Below are 22,344 nucleotides of genomic sequence, written 5' to 3' on the forward strand. Positions count from 1 at the left end.
TTTAACCTTCGGAGGACCCATAATTGGCGTCACCTGCTGCACACACCCACCGTGCCTGTCAGCAGGACACATCGGAGACGTTTCTGACTTGTTAAAATAAATATGAAATCAGAAAAATATTAATTTATTTTAGAAAATATGACACGTTGATGTAGATTAAACTATTCAACAGTATATCAAATTAATCAACCTTAGAAATATACTCAACATAAAAAGAATAATATTAACACAAAACATAACTTATAATACTAAAACAGTGACAAGAAAAACATTTCTGATTAATACACTTTTATTTAATAAAGGTTTTAATTGTTTATTTTAGAATATCCATCCATTATATGCAGCTGTTGCAGACGCGCAATTACTCTTGGGATATCCTTGGCTGTTAAGGGTCCATTCGTTCTATCCTCAAAAGCGCGGAGAAATGAGGACGCATTTTGAGGTTTCATTCTAAGCATCCTTTGAATTGGGACGGCCTTACCAGCCTCAAGTCGCGCTGCTGTGACGCAATCGGTCTTAAAATACGTCCTTAGAAGGTCGCAGCCTTTGAATTGGGACACAGCCATAGTCAAACCTTTTTTTTTTAGATAGCAGCTAGGGCTGTCGCGGTGAAGGAATTTAAATACAGAACAAAGCAGTGTCAATAAGAAATTAAAATTAAGACAGAGTTTATGCACCTGTAAAGAAGGCAATGAATATTTATTTATGGCATTTTCAATAGTATATTAGTAGATAAATTAATGTTTATCTATAAAGTATAAAAACTGATCATTTTGGTTAAATTAAGCTGGATAGATCCTTAGAAAGATTTGTCATCATTTCAGAATAAGTTAAAATGAACTTACATTACAAAACAACTTACATTATATCCGAGTGTTACTTGGTCAAAAATATGTAGAAATATAGCCTATGTGAGTAAAAAATTACAGAACGCGGACTGAAAATCCGGTAATTAAGCGGACTCTCTGCAACATAGTGGACCAGCTGAAACAGCCGAGTCGCAGGTCATTTTCAATGTTTATAATGTTTCACGCAGATACTGTTGATGAAAAACTTTTATATCTAAATGTCCAGGTAAGAGTCAAGTGTTCAGTCGGTTAATAATAAAGCCACCGGCGATTTTGGCTGCAGCTCCCTTATTCACGGAGCGGACGCTGTATACAAAGAAAAAACCTATAAAGATTTTTATTTTAAGTGGTTTTAATGCTGGTAAGTTAAATTAAGTAATTTAAATCATTAAAACTTTTAATCTTTAAAAACTCTTCTCTAGATGCAGACAACGCTACAGTTATTCTGTCATCTTAGTTTCACTTTTGCATAGTATTACATTTTGAATAGAAATGTACATTACAAAACAGCTTACATTATATCCGAGTGTTACTTGGGCAAAAATATGTAGAAATATAGCCCATGCGAGTAAAAAATTACAGAACAAAAATGTTTAGCTCACGCGGACTGAAAAAAAGCTGGTAATTAAGCGGACTCTCTGCAACATATTTGACCTGCTGAAACAGTCGAGTCACAGGTGATTTTCAATTTTTATAATCTTTCACGCAGATACTGTTGATGAAAACTTTCATATCTAAATGTCCAGGTAAGAGTGAAGTGTTCAGTCAGTTAATAATAAAGCCACCGGCGTTTTTGGCTGGTGCTCCCTTATTCATGGAGCGGGCGCTGTAGGCCTATACAAAGAAAAAAACTATAAAGGTTTTTATTTTAACTGCTTTTAATGCTGGTAAGCAATCAGATATATTATGGTGCTTTGTATTTGGGTTGATCCGTTAAATTAAAGTAATTTAATTTACGCTACAGTTATTCTGTCATCTTAGTTTTACTTTTGCATAGTATTACATTTTGAATAGAAATGTACGAAAAACAAGTTACTCTCTTAAATCTTTCTATTTTGCCTTTATTATACATAAGATGTGAAAAACAAGAAGGGCATAACTATATATGAATTTAACGTGAAAAGCACTGTTGTTGCGGTTACTTGTCATCCATGCGGTTAAGCTTCTCAGTGCTGCTGCTCATTGGTTACATAACACTTCCCTACTATTCGACTATGAGGCTCATAGTCCAATCAGACCTCTCCGAATCGAATCCTCGAATCCTTGACTATAAGAGGGTGATTCTCACGAAAACTTGGTTTTAAACATGTCAAGCATGAAAATGTAAAAATCGCTTAAATTTACTTTTTTCCCACCAGACATTGAAAAACAAAGTCTGGTGTAAATAGGAACATTAATTTAAAAACTTTTACTTATCATTTAACACTTTTTGTAACATAATTTAAAAAATTAGTCCTAAAAAATCTCATTACCGCAACAGTCAGAAAACATCAACACTAACATATTTTCAAAATGACATGACAAACCTGAAAGAACATAATTTGGAGATTCTGCACATGCATTTAAAATCAAAGTATTATGCTTCTATTAATTAAATTAACATTTAATAAGCATCTGTTGCGGTAATGATAATCAAAATGTCGTGTAAGCATTCTGACAAGTCAATATTTCAAATTAACTGTAAAAAAATGATCTTACCTGGTAGCCATCTTAAAGTAACTGGTCCATGTGCTTGGTCACTCAAAATCAAACTTTATTAAAATTCTGTATGTGTGCTTAAACTGTTCTCAAAAAGTGTTGCGGAGGATGAGAACATCAGGCATGGACACATAATTTTCCTAATTTTTCTTCATTGTTATTATACATGAATATTCAGTAAATATTTTTTTCTGTCATCTAAAGTAGTCTAGCAAAACATCCATTTATTTTTTTTCTTAATATTTTTTGTGTTAATTTGATTACATTACAACATAACGCATGTTCAAACACAGCCGGACACATTGCGGTAATGAGAATTTCAGCAGAAAATGAGATAAAATTTCCAATTCTAAATTCTTATGTTGAAATCACACATGGTGCAAGGTAGAACACAGTAGTGTGTTAATTCTGATGCTTTTTAATGTTACTATATTACACATTTTAAAGCTAAAATCATTAGTGCCGTGGTGTTTCAATGGTTTCGTGAGAATCACCCAAGAAGTGTTAAAATAATAACTTCACAATATTTCTATTTTATTTGAATAGAGCATCACTCAGATGATCAAACCAGCTGTAGCAGATCCTGGGCTGTTCCTGATGTCTCATCTTTTAAAGGATATGGAGCAGTTAAGCAGAGCTCTGGGTAAAGGAGTGGATGACACTGCAAACAGCATCCATCTCATCATCTACAGTCTGCTGGAGCCTCATCCCACCCAACAGCGTAAGATCACACCCCTTACCTTTTATTATTCGTCATATTGATCTCAGGAATGTTTATTCATCAAAGTTTATTTATTACTTTCAAACAGGCCCTGTTACACATGATCCAGCCCTTTCGACTAAAGATGCAAGAAATCGATGGGAAAATGCCATGAATACCCATGTCATCACACGTGTGCTCAAGGTAAGCAACATGTCATCCTTTAGTGTCACAGCAGCCAGTGACCACAGTATGTCCTGGTGTTATTGAAAGAAACTGTTTATGTGACATGAGGTCACAGAGTTTGTGTCCAGGATGTGTCCAACTCATAATAAAAGACTTTTCTGACCCCAACCTTGTACTCTGCTGCCCTCTGAAAGACTATCTATAGCAGTGGTCTCCAAAATGGTGCCCACGGGTAGCAGGTTCCCTGTACAGAGTCTGTGAGTTGCCCGCCAAAGCACATTTTATTTATAGCCTCAATTTTAATATTTTTTTATTACATATTTTATTAGATTGGCTTTATTTACGTTAACATTTTAAACAATGATAAAATGTATAGACAAGTAAAATAAAATAAAATCACGTAAAGCAAAAACATTTTGAGTAGACTACATAAAAAGGTAGCCCTCCAGATTGTTTTATCCATTGTGGTAGCCCTTGATCACAAAAAGTTGGAGATCCCTGATCTATAACACTTTCTCTCTACTTTTTTAAATATCTGCATATCTGTAAGTGCTTCCTCATCTATATCTGAGACTATACACTACTTACTGTGGTAATTTGAACAATACAACCGTAATCAAGACTGTCAATTTAAATGTTTGCAGGTGTAAACGTAAAATTTTTTCCCATTGAAGTTGCATTTGTAAACATGCTTAATTCCCTCACTGTGCATTTATTATTGTTTGCACTCAGGTGTTGGAGCATCAGTTAAAGAAAGTCAATAACTTCATCAGAAAAGATGATCGGGTGTCTTCTAATCTGGTGTTGAAGTTGACGTTTGGAGAGCCTCTGTTTTTCCTGAACTCTCTGCCCCAGAACTCCCTCATTCAGAACTCATCCGTCTGGAGCTGCAGAAAGAAGGTCTCAGTGTTGAGTCTGGCACACATCGTGGAGCAGAACAATGGCAGAGATGATTTGCCTGTTCTCTGGAGGTTCCTGCAGAGAGTAAGACGTCCAGCAACCAGTGTGTTTCTTATTACATGCAGCGCGAAGTACTTAATGATTTCTGCAAATTCCATGATTCCTGTTTTAGGAGACGGAGCTACGGATGGTGAGGTTTCTTCCTGAAATCTTGGCTCTCCAGAAGGATTTGGTAAAGAAGTTCCAGAACCTGACAGACTTACCTTACAGCACCATAGCAGAGTTCCTGCAGAGTCAGAAAGCAGGTACTAACCAAAATAGTTTCTCTCTCTTTTTTGCTTTACTTTTCAATGGGATGCATCGAATATTCGGCCACCGAAAATGTCTGGCCAAAAATGGCCCAAAAGAGACTTTTATCACCGAAACAATACGTCTGAAATGTTGTGATGACGCAAACAGAAACCGCGACCTGCACATGCTTGTCTGAAGCAACATGTCTGCGGTGTGGATTTATTTCAGTACCCCTGTGTCTCAATTTTTTCCCTAGCTCCCGAGGTTGTGAATCAGTACGGATCACAGATCGGCTCGCATGTGATTCGCGGATTAAATATGCAAATTTAAGTAGGTAAAGTTTACCATTTGCACGTGTTTCAAAGGCTTACAAATGTTAACATTCAAGTAATTTTAAACAATTTTACCACAAAAAGGTGCTAAAGAGAGCAACTTTCTGTACGCACAGACACACATGCGGTTGAATGTGTCCGGTCCAGCTCCAGTCAGACGTAGATTAATCGATTCGTATCGATGCATTGATTATACAGGCGGCGATTTGATGCATCGATGCGTCCGCAAGAGGATCGATTATTAATGTGTTTATTTTGCCGCCTGTCTATTTTCAGCATTCGCTCAGACATATGCGTACAACCTACTATTAAGCTGCACGTGGCGCTCACTAACCTCATTGTTATCTTCTATGCCACACCGCTTCACACGCGTTATTTACGTTTCCCAGTCTGTTGTTCACACACATTGCTGAGTCTTTTAAAAGCGATGGAACCGTCAGCGCAACACGCAATTTCTGTTTGACCCTTGGTCAAGCCCACAGCTGGTTGAATTGAGACGCAGCAAGTGACCCGCGCTGTCTGCTGTCTAGATGAGTTGGAGGTTTTCATAAAAATAAGAACATTAAGCTCTTGTCTAGCGAATCCAATGCTCTAAATGGTCATTAAACATCTAAAATGATCTTTATCTGTACGTTTCCTGAGAAGTGTATACCGTCCCAATCAATAATCTAAAGCAAAGATGCGTCTTCATTCACTTTTGGTTTCTTTTTTAAAGCATGCAGAAATGACAGAAAATACACTGCTTGATGTTAAAATAATTATTAATTTAAGCTCTGTGCTTTACAAGTTTGACACTTACACGTTTTGTCCAACAAGTTAATTGTCACAGATAAACACAAATTTGTATACATTTTGAAGTGTACACGTGTTTATTAAAAATAAAAAATCGGAATTTTGACTTTAAAAGAATTTTAATGAAACGTATTATTTTTGGTGATTATTACAAAAGCCTATGGAAAACATGAATGGGCTTTTTGTGAGGGAAGCAGCGTCCTGCTAACAAAAATGTCATCCCGTGGCACTCTATTGACCCTTGCAAACTGACTTTGATAAGGTAAAGCGTAATAAAAGATTTCCAATCTCATGTTATCATTCAACAGCCTCACTCCCTGCTTGGTATGAAAAACGAATCAAAATCTTCTTGTCAACATGGAACCAACTCAGGGTATCTCTGGACACCACAGGTAAACCAACTCCTACTTCAGAATAATGATAGCACAGACACATTTATTGCTTAGTAAAAAATATAAACGCATAATTTTTGTTTGTGTGTGTCAGGGGAGATAAAGCTGCCATCTGAATACACTCAACATGATCTGGGCTTGGATGCTGACCTGCAGGTGCTGCTGCCACAGAGACGTGGTCTTGGCTTGTGCTCCACTGCCCTTGTCAGCTACCTCATTGCCCTTCATAATGACATCATTTACACTGTAGAAAAACACACCGGAGAGGACACTGGGTAAAAACCTTCAATGCTTTGTAATCACAGATTCTGCAGTAATAAAACTCGTATGCAATAATCTTGGTACGCTATAATCACACCATACTATAATTATAGTATATATTAGAATGAATCAATGAATTCTCAGTTGAACGTAAGCATGTTGTAATTTGCATTAGCATGCACACACTCTCTGACTGCTGTCTGTTCACCAAAGCATTTAAAAAAAGTTGAAAACACCAGGCACTCTATATTGGTAAGTGTCTGAGACTCATAGGATTACTCTACTTTCTTTTAAAAAAATCAGATAATTTATTCACCCTCCGTTCATCTTTGGAAACACAGTTTAAGATGTTTTATATTTAGTCCGAGAGCTTGCTTGACCCTTCATTGATTATCTATGTAATGCTTTACTGTCCATGTCCAGAAAGGTAATAAAAACATAATCAAAGTAGTCCATGTGACATCACTGATCCAAAAACAGTAAAAACTCAGTGTATGTTTTGATTATTGCTCTGAATCTGAACTCTTTCAAAAGTCCTTTACAAAAATGCAATTATTTCAGCTTTTTGCTCAAAATTTGGTATTCTTGAAGATGCCTTTCAAGATTTGAGGGTGGGCGGGGCCGAGGGCATGGCAATCAAAGGGCAGACGTATGGGTCATGATGAAAATTAAAATATTTTTATTTAAAACACTCAAATAAAACTTAATTTTGAAGAAAATATGACAAAAAATGGACACATACTAGATTATTAATGAATTAAATGTTTTTACCTCTAACGGGATTAGTTGCGTGGTAAAGTAAAGCTAAAGGGTTAATAAACACAAACTAAAGCAGATGTTGTAGAACGTCTGGCGGACGATGATAGATAGCGCAAAAAATATTAAATCTGATTATTTCCCACTATTAATTATATTATCTTAAAGGAGTGTAACTACTGTAGCATTTAAATAATGCACATAAATAAAGTGAGCAAGAGCGCTCAACAATTATATCTAATCAACAGGCACAAGAAACCTAGCTAGCAGGTTGCTCAAACAACAAAATCACCAGCTAACTTACTTTAAATTTGCAAGAACTATAGACTAATACAATAACAGGCTTAAATAAACCAAAAACATAAGTCCACTTACAGTTCTTTCGGACATGCGTTCACTGTAAAAAATAGAAAGTTGACTTAAATTTTCAAGGCAACTTGCTGCACAGCTTTTTTGAGTTTACTCAACTCTTGGATGATGTAGTTCACCTAACTCAATTAATAATGTCAACTTAAACCAACAAGTTGAACCAACTTAAACTGATTAGGTAATAAACAAATTTCTATGTTTACTCAACTAGTGACTTGGGTTGTGAATTTGGGTAAAGAGTAATTTAGTATATCCAAATGCAACTAATCTACATGTTTTGGACTGTGCAGTGTACACAGAAAGGTCTCATAAACAAAGTCTTTGTCTGACTTAGCCCTTGCTTAAACCAGAGACCTGTTTGCTGTGAGGCAACAATGATGGGCGCTAACTCACTGTGCTGCCCTCTACACTGAACACACACTTCTCAATCATGGTAACAATGAACAAACATCATTCTTTTCAAAATAACTCTATACAACATATAACCAGGGTGCGATTTGCCGGGGGGGGGATGCGTGGGATTTCCCCCTTTCTGGTCAATGTATCCCTGCCTCTGCTTAATTATTTTTACCCCCCCCCCTCAAAGTGATCAGTGCTACTACACTAGTGGCGAGACGGATCACAAAACTTATCACGGATCCATGGTTTGATTAAAGTCAATTTTGTTTTAAAATGTGCTACTTTGGCTGGCTCTGATACAGCTGCCGCGCAGCCTCTCTGTATCCACCACTCTGCAGACTTGCTCAATGTCCCGCCCACGCGCTATCTGATTGGTTACAGACCCGGTTACACGAGTAATAGCCTATCAACACTTGCGAGATGGTTATGGAGCTGTGTATCGAAACGATGAAATGCAGCATATTTAGCTGCATATTAATAAAGCCGGAATAAACATAACTGATCTAGTTATCTGATTATCTGTTTATGATGACAAGCAGAGTTAGTGTCCCAGTCACACCACTGAGAATGGCCGAAGTTACACACATGATAAATGCGGATGAGGCGTTTAGTGAGGCGCGGGCGCATCCAATTTGCGCAAATGAGGCTAAGTGACTAACACATAATGCATCTGACTTTTCTATCATTTCACTGTAGCTCAGCATCGCGGTGTAAAGTTACTGTTATTACTTTAAAAGCAGCATTAAAACGGTTTCTACTGTAATGGTTTAACTTTGCAATCAATACATTGTTAATATTTATGTTTAAGTTGACACTTGACACTACGTTGTGCCATACAGTTTTGCCATTCAAGATTTAATTCTTGCGTGTTTTTTGGTTGTGCATGATCACAGTTCATATGTGTGGGGAAAGATAAGCTATTAGAGTAAAAATATTGCGTTAGGCTGCTTCATGAGTTAATAAGAAAAAAGATTTTACAATTCCTGCAAATGCAGTGATGAAGTTCATGTTCCCATGATTTATTTTTATGAATTAAAATGTTTTGAAATGTGCTGTGGACAGAGACGCATTATGTCAAGAATTATAAAAAATCGTCAAAAAGCTCATAATTTGTGCTAAAATAGTATAAATGTTTAGTTTTAAAACCATTTTGAAAAGCTGGTTATATTTTTATGTTTCTGCGCAAGTTCAACAGAGGTTCGGGTTTGTTCCGTTTGCTTGTGAGCAGAGCGCATTTCTGAATATTAGAAATATTTTAATTAGAAATATATAAAAAATAATAATATTATAATGGATTTTTGTTAGGTCGGCCAATGATTACCAAATTTCTCATATTGCTCTTCATAACCACTGAAAACAGTCAAAAAAGTTAAAACTAGTGGTGGGTACAAAATGACTCATGACGAAATATGGAAATCGACGCCTATGAAAACATCCCCCCCTCTGTTTTTTTCACAAATCGCACCCTGCATATAACTAACATTAACAACATAACATAAATAAAGCCAGCAAACATTAAAACAGTCATCTTTTTAGTAAATATTAACCAAAAAAGTGTACATGTCGCAATACATGCTGGGAACCATTCCGACCATTGTTTTTTTTAACTGCTTGTTCAGATTACTCAGTTTGGCAAGTTGGGTGAACAAATTGGACAAAAACTTAGATATCTAAGTCCAGTCAACAAAGTAATATTTGTTAGAATTGACGCCCTTCAACAAAGAAATCTTTGTTCAAGTTACTTAATTTTCTTTGTTGAATGAACATTTTAAAGTTGGATTTTTTACAGTGTTTTATCAACTGGCTATCCTCCAGACATGACGGACCACGTCTTATCTAATTTCGGCCGTGTGGTGCGCGTGCACGCTTGCGGTGTGAAGCGTGTCCGTGCTATTCTCTGTCTGGATTATAACTAGCTAGTTGTTAAAACATCTCAGAGAATAGCGCGGACACGCTTCACACCGCGAATGTGCACGTGCACCACACGGCCGAAATGAAAAAAGATGTGGTCCGGACCACGTCTTTCTCATTTTGGACGTGTAGTGCGTGTCCCCGCTCGCACTATTCTCCGAGATGTTTTATCAACTGGCAGGTTATCCTCCAGACAGTGACGGTCCGGACCACGTCTTTCTCATTTCGGCCGTGTGGCACACGTCCCTGCTCGCGCTATTCTCCGAGATGCAATTGACGGCCTTTTGTGCAGCCTTTTTTTTTTGACGAGCGGTATTATTATTAAAGGCGGTAGAGTTATGCCGAGTTCAGACTGCACGATTTTAGCCCTGATTTTGACTTGCCGACAGGTTTGAGAAATCGCCGACAAATGCCCGAAATCACAGGCAAATCGATGCTCGTGCACACGAGTGACAATCACACAGTGTGAATTATAAAAGACGCATTCTGAGAGGATCGCTGACGAGTCGCCGACACCCGTGAGATATTTGGCATGCTAAATATCTGGACCGGTCGGCGATTCAAAATCATGCTGTGTGAAATGTGTTTTGACTGACAATAACATCGGCGATGACCTACATCCAATGAGAGAGCAACATACAGGATAGCTGGAAGTTCGGGGAGGAGTCTCTCAAAACATTTCCTCCTTCATAATTTTTATTTCTTCTTCTTTCTGCTGCAAATGAGCGCACATGCAATTTGTATGGTAAACTTCTTGCGGGTGACCATTTTTAATAATAATCCCAGTCTCAAGTGAGAACTCCGGTCTTGCACGCGTGACCTCGCGTTGTTTCCTTCGCGTCACTTCTAGCGTGCGTTTGGTTGTGAGACGTAGTTTGCGGACCGGGAAAAAGTTATCGGCGATTCTTCTTACGGTAAAGTCATGCAGTATGAAAACCCCTGTCGCCAATCCATCATGCAGTCTGAAACAGCAGCGACTAAACCCTTCCCCAGATAATCACGCAGTGTGAAACCACAGGTGACCCGACTAGTTTGAAAATCATACAGTCTGAACTCGGCATTAACTGATAAATGGTGAAATGGTGATTCGCGTTCTGAGGTGTGCTCTTCTATCTGTAAAATTTTGGTCTGTCCGTGTTCTGAAGACAGCGAAGTTTACATTCTTTTGACTGGAAGCAAAGGCAGCCAATCAGGGTCAAGTGCTTGCATTTTAAAATGAGGTTGCCAGTTAAGCCAAATAGGTGCAAAACCACGTGTTTAAACCCCCCCCCTAATATAGCTTTCTGAGAGAGGTTTTTAGGAAGCTTCTAAGGCATTACAGACCCAACCAAAAGTTGGTTGTCTATATGTCACATCACAGAACAAGAATAAATACCCTGTTTAATCATTCTCTGTCACCTTTAAGCAGAGGGTCTGTTTTTTCATTTGAGATATTGTATATTTATATATTTAAGAGAGACATTTTTCTGGAAAGCATTAAACTTTTATGAAAATCATAACAAAAATCAGCTACTTTTTAAAAAATGCTTGTGGGGAAATATAAACCACTTCTAATGCATACAAAAAAGAAAAGGTTTTGGAGGACAGACCAGTCTTAAATTTGATAATCAGAATATAATCCATCCATTTTACCAATGCCCAATAATCTTTCAAAAGATAAGAAATATAATAAAAATTGTCTTGCAGTTATACAGTAAGTCCAGCTGACCTGACGGAGCAGCATGTGATCTGTTACGAGTACGAGCGAGATCTGTTGCCTCTGGTGCTGTCTAACTGTCAGTACAGCATGGAGCGTGGCCAAGAGACTCTGCTGGAATACGACCTGCCCAAAATTCAGCAACAGATCCTCACCCGATTCCTACAGTGCAAACCACACATCACCATTAATGTACGTCACCAAAATCACCAGAGATATGACTTGCATATTCATATTTCATATAAATCATATATTTTTGTTTATTTTCAGGGTATTCCAACACTAGTGAGCAGACAGGACAGGAATTATGAGATCATATTAAAGGATGTGAGAAGCAAAGTTCAACAGGTAAGTTGCATCATAAAAGTACAGACTGAAATTGAAGTTGCCGTTGATAATGGAGATGGATAATAAAATTGATGTGACAACTGATATATTTATTGTGTATCCGCAGGAGTCATTGCAGCCTCTCGTGCAGCATGACCTCACAAAGGAGCTTCAGTCCTACAGCGATGTTTGTGAAGCGTTGTCCACAGTCGAGCTGGCCTTGGGTTTCCTCGCCATGACAGGCGGAGAGCCACACATGCAGCTGGGCTGCTATCTGAAGGAGGTGTTACAGCTGGCCGACCACACAGCTCCACATGTCTTCAAGGTTGATCATGAACACACGCTATCATAAACACACTTTATCCAGTATGATTGGACTGTAGTAGTTAATCTGTGCCAGAAAGCAAGTATCAGAGTGGCATATTTATCCTAAGGGTGTCATGATTTCGATTTTAAATCGAAATCGATCGAAATTAAGTACCAACCTCGACATTGAATCAAAAAATGAAATCGTCGATGCTTCTACACCCCATTTCACGTCCCCAAAACACATGTTGAGTGCTGCGAGTCAAACCTCCTCTAACTTCGCTAGCTACAGCCAGTTAAAAGATAGCATGGCATGCACAGCAGAGCGGCGTCTGTGACAGGACCAGTCTTTTCTCTGATCTGAGATCTGTTAAAGTTTCACAATATCTTATTTCAGTTGTTTAACCCCGGATTTCCACTGACTGCGGAACGGCTGCGGATCCACTGCGGAACGGCGGCGGAGTCAATCGGTTTCCATTCAAGTCAATGTGTGTATTTCCACTGACTGCGTTCCAAATCCGTCACAGCTCCGGCCATCCGCAGCCCTCCGGAACAAATACACAGAGCTTCTATTTTTGACGGATGCCGAACAGCTCCGCAGGGCGGAGCCATGACTATATCGCGTGATCATACCTGAATTCGCGAGATCTCGTGTTGTGATCTGGGCTGGTCCAGCAAAACGTCATAATTTTAACGTCATAATGGGCGAAGACAGAACTAGATATCGCGCGATCATAACATGAATTTGCGAGACCTCGTCACTTCAGCACGCAGCCGCTCTGCAACAAATACGGAACTGGTGGGTATTGGCGGACGGCAGAGTGCGGAGCCGTAACGCAGCGGAGCCGATCTGCAGCTGCTCCGCAGTCGGTGGAAATCTGGGGTAAGGGTTATGAAAACAGCATTTAAACATGACATATTGCGGTATAGTCTCACAATCTCGTCTGATGGTAATAAAAGTGCGTTTTTAAGGTGCAAAGTCCTGACAGGAATGTTCATCTAACGGGAAGTTTCAGGTATGTGCATTAGGGATGGGCTTGAGTACTCGATTGATCGATCATGAAAACAATGATCATGTGGGTTTATTTATTTATTGTGGATATGGCGGCATTTGGATGTCTGGTTAGCGTTACACGCGCATGTGGTAGTAAAGACTGGGTCTGGAGATGCATGTTTGACGTCGTGTCAAGCTACGCAGACCGGCGTATGACATCAGTAAGATTACTATGCATGATTTAAAAACAAACAGATAATCCGCGCACCCGCAGCAACCCGCGCCATGCGCGGCAGCCCGCCGTTCCCGAGAAGCCGGCCACACATCACTGAGGCGCTATGGTTTAAAAAGACGTGATTTTCGGAAATACAGTCAGTCAGGTGCAAAATGTACAGCGCCGTCAATGGGTTGTCATCCCATATTTAAACATCAAATGTCAAGAGATACCAGCCATACGAGCATTAACGTTACATCTTGACTGAGAACAGGTAAGGGGAAGACACGACACAGCTAATCGCTAAAATGATAGCAAAAGACTTAATGCTGGTTAATGTTATGAAGCTTGTGCTTTGACTGGACATGTTTAAAAGCGCACTGTTTATGATGCACATCCACAAAGGGAGTTAAACTTTCTGTACATAACTTAGTTGAAAACTTAGTTGAAGTCTTGCATTTTATGCAGATAGATGCACGTTGTACATTTATGTTGTATGAAGGCTTAATATTATGTAGAGTGCGTCATATAGAAAGCGCTTCGGTTTGCGTTTAACCCTTTAGTTTCACTTTATCACACAGCTATTCCTTTAAATTCATTAATAATCTAGTAGGCTATGTGTTTATTGTTCTGTCATAGTTTCTTCAAAATTAATACTTTTTTTAATTAATAAAAACACCCCGCCCCTTTTGATTGCCCCACCCCCAGTTAATCGAGTACTCGTTCTTCTGACCTATGGATTAATCAAAATGAAAAAATGATATAAATGCACATCCCTAATGTGCATGTACCATATTTTTTCCACTGGCAGCACGACTAACATGGCAGGGCATCTCCGGGTTCAAGGTCAGACATTATATTTCATAAAAGTCTAGTCTAAATATGGCATAGCAACCTGTTCATTAAAAAAAAGTAAAAATCGAGAATCGAATCGATCCTTACCTTAGAACCGAAGATGTTATCGAACTGAGGATTTGGAAAACCGTGACACCCCTAATGTTGAGAACATGCCAGCTATTTTCCACATTAGTTTACTGTAATTGTTTACCACACTGTAATTTGGTTAAATAGTTCACTTCTAAATAATCTTGGAAAATGCTGTAAAACTGCAAAAACTGTAAAAGTAAAGGGAGTCTTGGTAGTGATGTGCAACACAGAGTACTTGAACATGGCATTGACAAAAAATCGTGAAAACAATGACCGTGTGGGTTTATTTATTTATTGTTATTATTTTGACATTTGGAGGTTAGTGTTATAAGCGCCTGTGTTTCATAGTAAAGACTGGCAGTGTGTTTGACATGCTGTGATTTTACTCACTTTTACTGACTTATCTCCCTGATATGATGTTGAGGCTTTGCGTAATGTGAGGCCGCGACACGTGATACAAGGATCTCATTTAATGAAAGTTCTGCACATTCTTAATATCAATAATCAAACATGGATGAGAAGAGATGTGTCACTTAATGTCATAACTGTTCATTGTATAAAAGAAATAAAAATAATTTGATTTACAGAAAAATCACAGCTGTCCTGTAAAAGAACCGCCAAACCAGATAAAAACTTTTCTGGTTATGGTTAAAAACGTTGTTGTGTAAAACGTTATGAAAAAATGTAAATAAACTTCATTTTGTAGCTTTTTTTAAACAGTGTGTGTAGTATGGTATTATGGAAATATACCTTAGTGCTAACTGCGAGTGTTTTTATTTAGGCTTTGAGCAGGTGCAGTCTGAAACACTGTGTGTCACTGTGGCAGCTGCTCGGCTCACTGAAATCAGAGACTATGCTGCACATCAACAGGGTGAGACATGACAAATAATATTTACTTTATGCTTTGAATGAGGTGAGATGTTTTAAAATAACTCATGTGCTCTACAGGATCCATTTGTGGGCATCAGTAAACAGTATAAACAACCTCTGCAGGAAGAACACAAAACACTGCTCACTAGTTTTCTCACAAAGGCCAACGCTGATTCCTTTCTTCTGGAGATGCACGAGTTTCTTTGCCTGGTCCTCAAGAACCCGAAAGCAACAGAAACCTTCAGGCCTGACTGGAGGTGAGATTACACGCTTCACACATTTAACCTAGGAGTGTACATCTTGCCTGACAGTGAATTGATTTCAATCATTGGATATTGATTTAAATGTGCATTTATGACAAATGTTTTGTGTGACAGGCTCATGTTAACTTTGTAACTTTGTCACATTATGGGGGTGCACACCAAAGCTTTTTAACGTGGCTGAAAACGCCTGGAGGACGCCGAATGCCAGCTGTATTTTTTTTAGCTGAGCGCTAGCTTTCTTTCACTGAGCGCTTTGGTTTTTGTGATACTTCTTCTTTGTTTATCAGTTGTTGTACGATGCGCCGGTTGGTTGGTTCTGATATTTGTCCCACCCCTCCTTCACTGTGATTGGACGGCCGTGTGAGAACTGACAATGAGAAGCTGAGCTTTTCACACAAAATTTAATAGTTTTCAACTCCGCGCTGAGTGTGGAAAAACAGCAGAGCGCAAAAAAACATCGCTAGCTGTTGGCTTTTTCAAAAACGCTGTGCTTCCATTAGAAAGAATTGAAAATATACGCTGGCCGCGGGCGTAAAAGCTTTGGTGTGCACGCCCCCTATGTGACCATTAGTTTCATGGTGCCTAATTTACTGTACTACAGTGGCATTCAAAAGCAAAACCCCTGGTCAAAATTAGTTGTCCCTCACCGAAACATTATCGACAGTGTGGATAGACCTCAATAGCAAAATTGTCTCATAAAAGCCTTTTGCAAAAAGTGAAACTTTCCAAAGAACTGAAGGACTCTAAGCTGGCTGGCAGTAAAACTTGCCATAGGGGTGTTACTACCATGCAGCTTTCTTCACAAGCTGTGTTTTTATTTTTGAATGTAAAATATGGAAATATAACAAGTCTGGCATAAAAATAAAACTTTCATCAACATTAACTTAGTTCAGCTATTTAATCAAACTTGTGCCTAAACATTAAACTGATTATTGGCCTGATTATTTTCTTTTTCATCTCGAGTCCATTCACCCTGCAATATTTTAAAAAAATGAGAGAGGAATGGAAATACGCATTGCACTTAGATTTGGCGTATATGTACATCTGTGATAACGGGTACAGTAAGTTTTGGGAAGTTACATTTTGTTTCTGTTCATTCTTTCCAGTCTGAAAGACACTGTTGTGTCCTACATGGAGCGTAAAGATCTGGACATTCCACATGAGGTGAATGAGTTTTTTCCTGAACAGATCCTTCTCTCACAGTACATTGAAGCATGGACGCTCTCCGTTATCTTCAGACGAGAAAGACATCAAAGATGAAAGAGTGCTGTAGTTTAATAATCTTTATCAGGGAATTAAGCTTGAACTATAATCAACAAACAAATTATTCAAAATAATTACTTGATACTGACTTTAGTAGACAGTGCCTTTCCACATTGCTGTGTTGATGCATGCTTGCTCCACTCATATACTGCACTGTGCACTTTAAGAGTGAAGTACAATTTGTCAAAAAATCTGCTGCTATAAACTCTGCTGCTATAAAATAATCTTGACTTGAGTTGCCTGACAATTGTTTAAATGTTAAATATATGTTCGTCATTTCCCATTTTACTATTTTTCTTCAAGTAACTTTGATAGGGTTTGCATAGACTTCATACAGTATTTGAAATACAAAACCAGGTGGAATTATAGCCCATAATACTATATAATAATGATTAATACTGTTGTATTGGTGAGGGTAGTTTTATTAGGTGTCCTATAAATATTGTTTTTTTATTAAACGTCTCTTTTGATTGATTTCTATGTTGTTTATTTGCACTTTCTCGATTTCAGGGCGAGTTGTTTCTATGAATAAACATGTATCCTGAAGCAATGTTGCACATAACTTGTCGTCTTCTGTAACTGACACTAATTATAGTGTAAGTTAATAAATGTGTCAAATGCAACTAAATCTGTTCAGTTTTTGGTGCCAGATAATTATTTTATATAAAAAAAGTATTGGTTACACAACAAGGACACAATAAAAAATAATGTTTAATTATAGATTTATCCTGTTAAGCCGACCAATCTGCGGGGTGGGCCCAACTAGTACATTTACAATGTTTTATATTCATGGCATTTTTTATGTAACATTGCAGTGTTTATTATAAAAATGTATGCGTGTAACTCATTATTTTAAATAAATTTAAGTGCCCTCATAAAACTTCAATCAACATTTTTTTATACATTGAGCAGTAATAAGCAGTAGTAAATGCATTTCACTGTTATTAACACCACAGCAAAATCTTTGGTTCCAAATGAACATTTATTAATGTATCCACACTACAAAGAAAAAAGTACCAGTTAAAGAAACCAGACAATGACCACGTTTACATGCACCCTCATAATGCAATTATAATGAGGTAAGGTATAATCGCAGTGTTGGCAAAATCCCATGTAAACACAATACTTCAATAAAAATAATGTGATTAAGCTCATAATCAAAGTTATCGTATTAAAAGAGGTGGTGACGCCGGTTTTAAACGCAGACTGCGTCCATGTAATCTCATTTATACCGCACTAACAGGTGTGCATAATGTTTGAAAAAATAGAATGTTTAACATTTCTCTAAAATTCACATAACCAAGAATTTTTCATAATACATTAAAACTGGATGTTTTGAATGTTTGCATAACATTAATGGGAACTTTCTTCAAATATTGACATTACTTCGGTTAGCGGGTTACCATTTAAATATTTTTACAATTTATTTATTATATTTTCAGTTGGCATATCACATTAAAGGAATAGTCTACTCAGACATTTTCAATATTAAAATATGTTATTACCTTCATTAATAATTGTTGATACATCCCTCTATCATCTGTGTGCATGCACGTAAGCGCTGGAGCGCGCTGCAACACTTCGATAGCATTTAGCTTAGCCCCATTCATTCAATGGTACCAATCAGAGATAAAGTTAGAAGTGACCAAACACATCAACGTTTTTCCTATTTAAGACGAGTAGTTATACGAGCAAGTTTGGTGGTACAAAATAAAACGTAGCGCTTTTCTAAGCGGATTTAAAAGAGGAACTATATTTCATGGCGTAATAGCACTTATGGGAGTACTTCGACTCGGCACAGTAACACCCTCCCTCTCCCATTATGAGAGTGAGAAGGGGAGCGGACTTTTCAGGCGAGTCGAAGTACTCTCAAAAGTATCTTTATGAAGTGATGAAAATGAGTAGACTATTCCTTTAAATTATACAATAATTAATGTCATATAACATACAGCAAACATTTTTACCCTATTTTACCTCCCACCCCCATTCACAAACAAAGGAAAGAAAATATACAATATCTTCAAACTTCTGGTTTCCATTGACATGCTTGACGATAGCCTGGGTGCCAGTCGAACTTAGCCCCACAACATTTCAGGTTGTGAAGTTCGGTCTTGGGCTAAAGTTTTATGCTTTACTAAGGTATGTGTGGTGCTTCCAAGTCTGACAAACGCCACATGATAGTTGATTTTAAGATCTGATTTTAGATCATTTTAGAGCATTTCCTCACTAAGATAGTCAGACATATAGGTCTACAGGGGATCGTGCTAGCCTTCATAAAGATAGTTGGCATCTTTGCACATTATAGTTTAGTTTTTCTCAGTCGCTTGGTGCATTTCTCACATCACTATTTACATTTGCACAACAGTTAATGCAGTTCTCAAAACAATTAGTACAAATTGCAAAACCTAGTTGATAACCTGCAAAAGCGTGTCACTTGCTCAAAATGGATAATTCATTACTCAAAAGCAAGTATTCAAGTCAATGAAAGTGTCACTGTTTAAAAAATTATTTTGACAACTAGTTCAACATTTTTGTATGTAATGACTCAAGCAATCAAATTAGGACTATTAGTTTTATATGGAATGACTATTCAGCATTTACAAGTATAGTTAATTTTGACTGACATGACATAAACAAATGATAATATTATAAAACAACAGAAAATTGTATGAAAGCAATTGATGCATGTCCAAAAGCAACTGCTACTATGATGTGCACAAATGACTAAATGTTGTGGAGGTTGAACTAACTGTTGTGCAAATGTAAACAGTGATGTGAGAAATGCACCAAAGCGACTGAGAAAAACTGTAAAAAATTATGCTATTATTATCATCACCAACGCGCATTTCATGTTGCCCGGACACCTTGCACTTCTCTAGAAGCCCTTGACCACAGGATGGAAGACAGTAAATTATGATTAACGATGACTTTTGGGTATAGTTCATATATCATACACAATATGCACTTATGTAACTTTCAGCAGCAAAATAAATAAATAATGAAAATATAATAAAATGCTGTGATGACGATGATGACCTCAGCACCACGGTGATCCAGTGACAGGTTATCGTCATCAAACTGGAAATCTCAACTTTCTTCAGGGACCACCACTTCATCTTAGACGCTGAACTGGAAATGAGGATTGCGTTTGATTGTCTGGACTCTGGAGGACAGTGTCAATGGCTATCGCTTGGAGCCCACTATGGCCTTTGTGTTGTCGAACTTGGACCACCGCTGACACAGTACTGTGCTTCTCATTAAGAATAGGATGCGTCCTTACTCTCAGCCTAGCCTTCATCCCATCACGAAGAGTCAACGGGATGCAAGAGCTCAGTGATGCAAGAGCTTCGGACATTCAAATGGAACCATGGACAGAGTTGCTGCAGGTTTACAAAGTCAAAATTAAGACTTTTTAAGGCCATTATGAGCAGGGGTGGGCATCGAGGGCCACAGTCCTGCAGAGTTTAGCTTCAACCTTAATCAAACACACCTGAATGTCATTTCCAAACAGTCCTGAAGACTTCAATAAGATTTTTCAGCTGTGTTTGATTAGGGTTGGAGCTAAACTCTGCAGGGACACTGGCCCTCAGGACCAGGAGTTGCCCACCCTTGATTATGAGTGAAATTTAAGACCAACGCGACACAATGGTCTCAGAAATTCTCAGAACATTGTTTATTATATCATGTTTTTTTGTTTTTTTTGGACAAATAAAATCCACTAATATGGGAAGATCAGTATGGTCAGCTCCTTCATGTTCAAAGAAAAATATTTGGTTATTATATTCATTGCTTCTTCCTAATTCAAAATAGCTGGAAGAAATCTAAAATGCAAGCCAAACCAAAGGTGGGGTTTTAGGAGGTTAATTTGTGTTCTGTGTATAGGTACAATCTGCTGAATTTGTTTAACCAGATAAAATACCATGAATTGAAATTACATTTGCAATCAAATCTTGACCTCATGGATATCGTGTCATGGCCCTCAGTGTGTAAGATTGTTTCTGATGAAAACTAAATTCATCTTTACAGTGTTCACAGCAATATTTCTGCTAAAAATTATGTGAGCAAAAGTGAGGAGGTGCCAGCAAGCACATCTTCAGGATAACAGAAGGAGTGCTCTGCCAGTTTTTGGTCACACCTATAGATGTTTATTATATACCATTTTATTTAGTTTTTTTTTTATGTTTATACATTCAAGAAATACAGTTGAACATGTACATTTCATACATATGTTTATTTGCACTACAGTTCACTTAGACTTCTATCATTGTGACTCTACAGCTCTGCCAGTTCTTGTTCACACACATTGATGTTTATTATATACCATTTTACTTATTAGACATTTTCGAATGTATTTCTTAAATGTATAAACACTAAAAATACATTTCTAAATGTTGATTTGCACTACCATTCAGTTGCACTACAGCCATTGTGACTTTTCTGGACCAACATTTCTGAATCCTGTTTTATTTGATTTTACTGTCATGTCTCTGATTGTTATTGCAAACTGCAGTTCATTCACAAAAATAAATGTTTGATTAAAAAAAACGAATTGTAAATAACGTGACATTTTGGCACTACGCATATATTTGTACATCAATATTGTTGACCTCTTATTGCTGATAATGATATGCTTATTGCATTTCATTATTATCGCCCTTTGATCATTAAATAAGCTTACTGTACACATACAGTATTGCAGAACAAGTTTAAAAAGTATAATTTCATAATCTACTTAAAGTGTTATCTATTTTCATGTACTAATTCTGAAATTAACGTATATATTTAGTACATTAATACAGGGCTCAACGTAAAAAAAAAATTCTGCTGGCCCGGTTGGGCCAGTGGTTCAGGTTTTCACTTGCCCTGTCAAAATTTTCACTGGCCCCACCAAAAAATATTTTTGTGTCACATATTAAAAATAATAATTCAAAAGTCAAATATAATTTTACACAATGTATTCATCATTATCTGAGACCATAACCATGAAAGGCTATTTCAGCATAAAAACTGCACGAAAGATAATTCATAAAAGAAATCTTGTTGCAAGAACGTTAACTAACCCATATTACTAAAACAGTGTTATTACATTTTATACAGTGTTGTTTTTGTTTCTGCCAGCATGCTAATATAGTGGATTGCCTTAATCTCATTTAGCATCTCTTTCCAAAGAACCTCTACGATAGTGTTTGTGAATCTAGAATTATAAATATTTAGAAAATGTTATAATAGGTCAAAATCATAGTGTGATGGAAACAAACAGAAGAATGGAAATTATATAACGTTACTGCATATATTTCCATGCAGTTCTATCCATTTTAACTAATAGTGGAGCATTTAGTGGACTTATTTCTTTAACGCCAGCTGATTTTTTTTTAAAGTTGCCAGCCAGCGGCAGCATTTTTTATGATTTTCACTAAAGTTTAATGCTGATCCCTCTGCTTTCAAACAAAATACAGTTTCATCCCATCTTTATTTTTATTCATCACCTCTCAAATATGGGTGGGTTTTAACCTCTTAAGCGTCACCCCCCCCTTTTCAGGATACACATGAAAATGCACTATAAAAACTTAAATAGCTGTAATTCATGAACGGTTTGGAATAGAAACATAAGGTTGGTCTTATTTGAAAGAATAATTGAAATTGGAATAA

At 37.4% G+C, this 22,344-nt stretch overlaps 1 protein-coding gene across 1 annotated transcript in view; it reads left to right on the plus strand.

The window, feature by feature from the left end:
* The window catches only part of LOC129429942 (E3 ubiquitin-protein ligase rnf213-alpha-like), a 172,300-nt gene extending 155,061 nt beyond the window's left edge, over window positions 1-17,239 (plus strand). Inside the window, exons 56-67 of the mRNA XM_073856917.1 lie at window positions 3,093-3,267; window positions 3,356-3,450; window positions 4,165-4,416; window positions 4,505-4,637; window positions 6,056-6,139; window positions 6,234-6,414; window positions 11,522-11,723; window positions 11,802-11,879; window positions 11,986-12,183; window positions 15,081-15,170; window positions 15,248-15,426; window positions 16,539-17,239. Coding sequence (XP_073713018.1) covers window positions 3,093-3,267; window positions 3,356-3,450; window positions 4,165-4,416; window positions 4,505-4,637; window positions 6,056-6,139; window positions 6,234-6,414; window positions 11,522-11,723; window positions 11,802-11,879; window positions 11,986-12,183; window positions 15,081-15,170; window positions 15,248-15,426; window positions 16,539-16,692 — 1,821 coding nt within the window. The 3' untranslated portion in view covers window positions 16,693-17,239. The remainder of the gene's footprint in view (window positions 1-3,092; window positions 3,268-3,355; window positions 3,451-4,164; window positions 4,417-4,504; window positions 4,638-6,055; window positions 6,140-6,233; window positions 6,415-11,521; window positions 11,724-11,801; window positions 11,880-11,985; window positions 12,184-15,080; window positions 15,171-15,247; window positions 15,427-16,538) is intronic.
* Window positions 17,240-22,344: the final 5,105 nt, after the last annotated feature.

The sequence above is a fragment of the Misgurnus anguillicaudatus genome, chromosome 19 (genome assembly GCF_027580225.2).
Source record: "Misgurnus anguillicaudatus chromosome 19, ASM2758022v2, whole genome shotgun sequence".
Classification (NCBI taxonomy): Eukaryota; Metazoa; Chordata; class Actinopteri; order Cypriniformes; family Cobitidae; genus Misgurnus; species Misgurnus anguillicaudatus.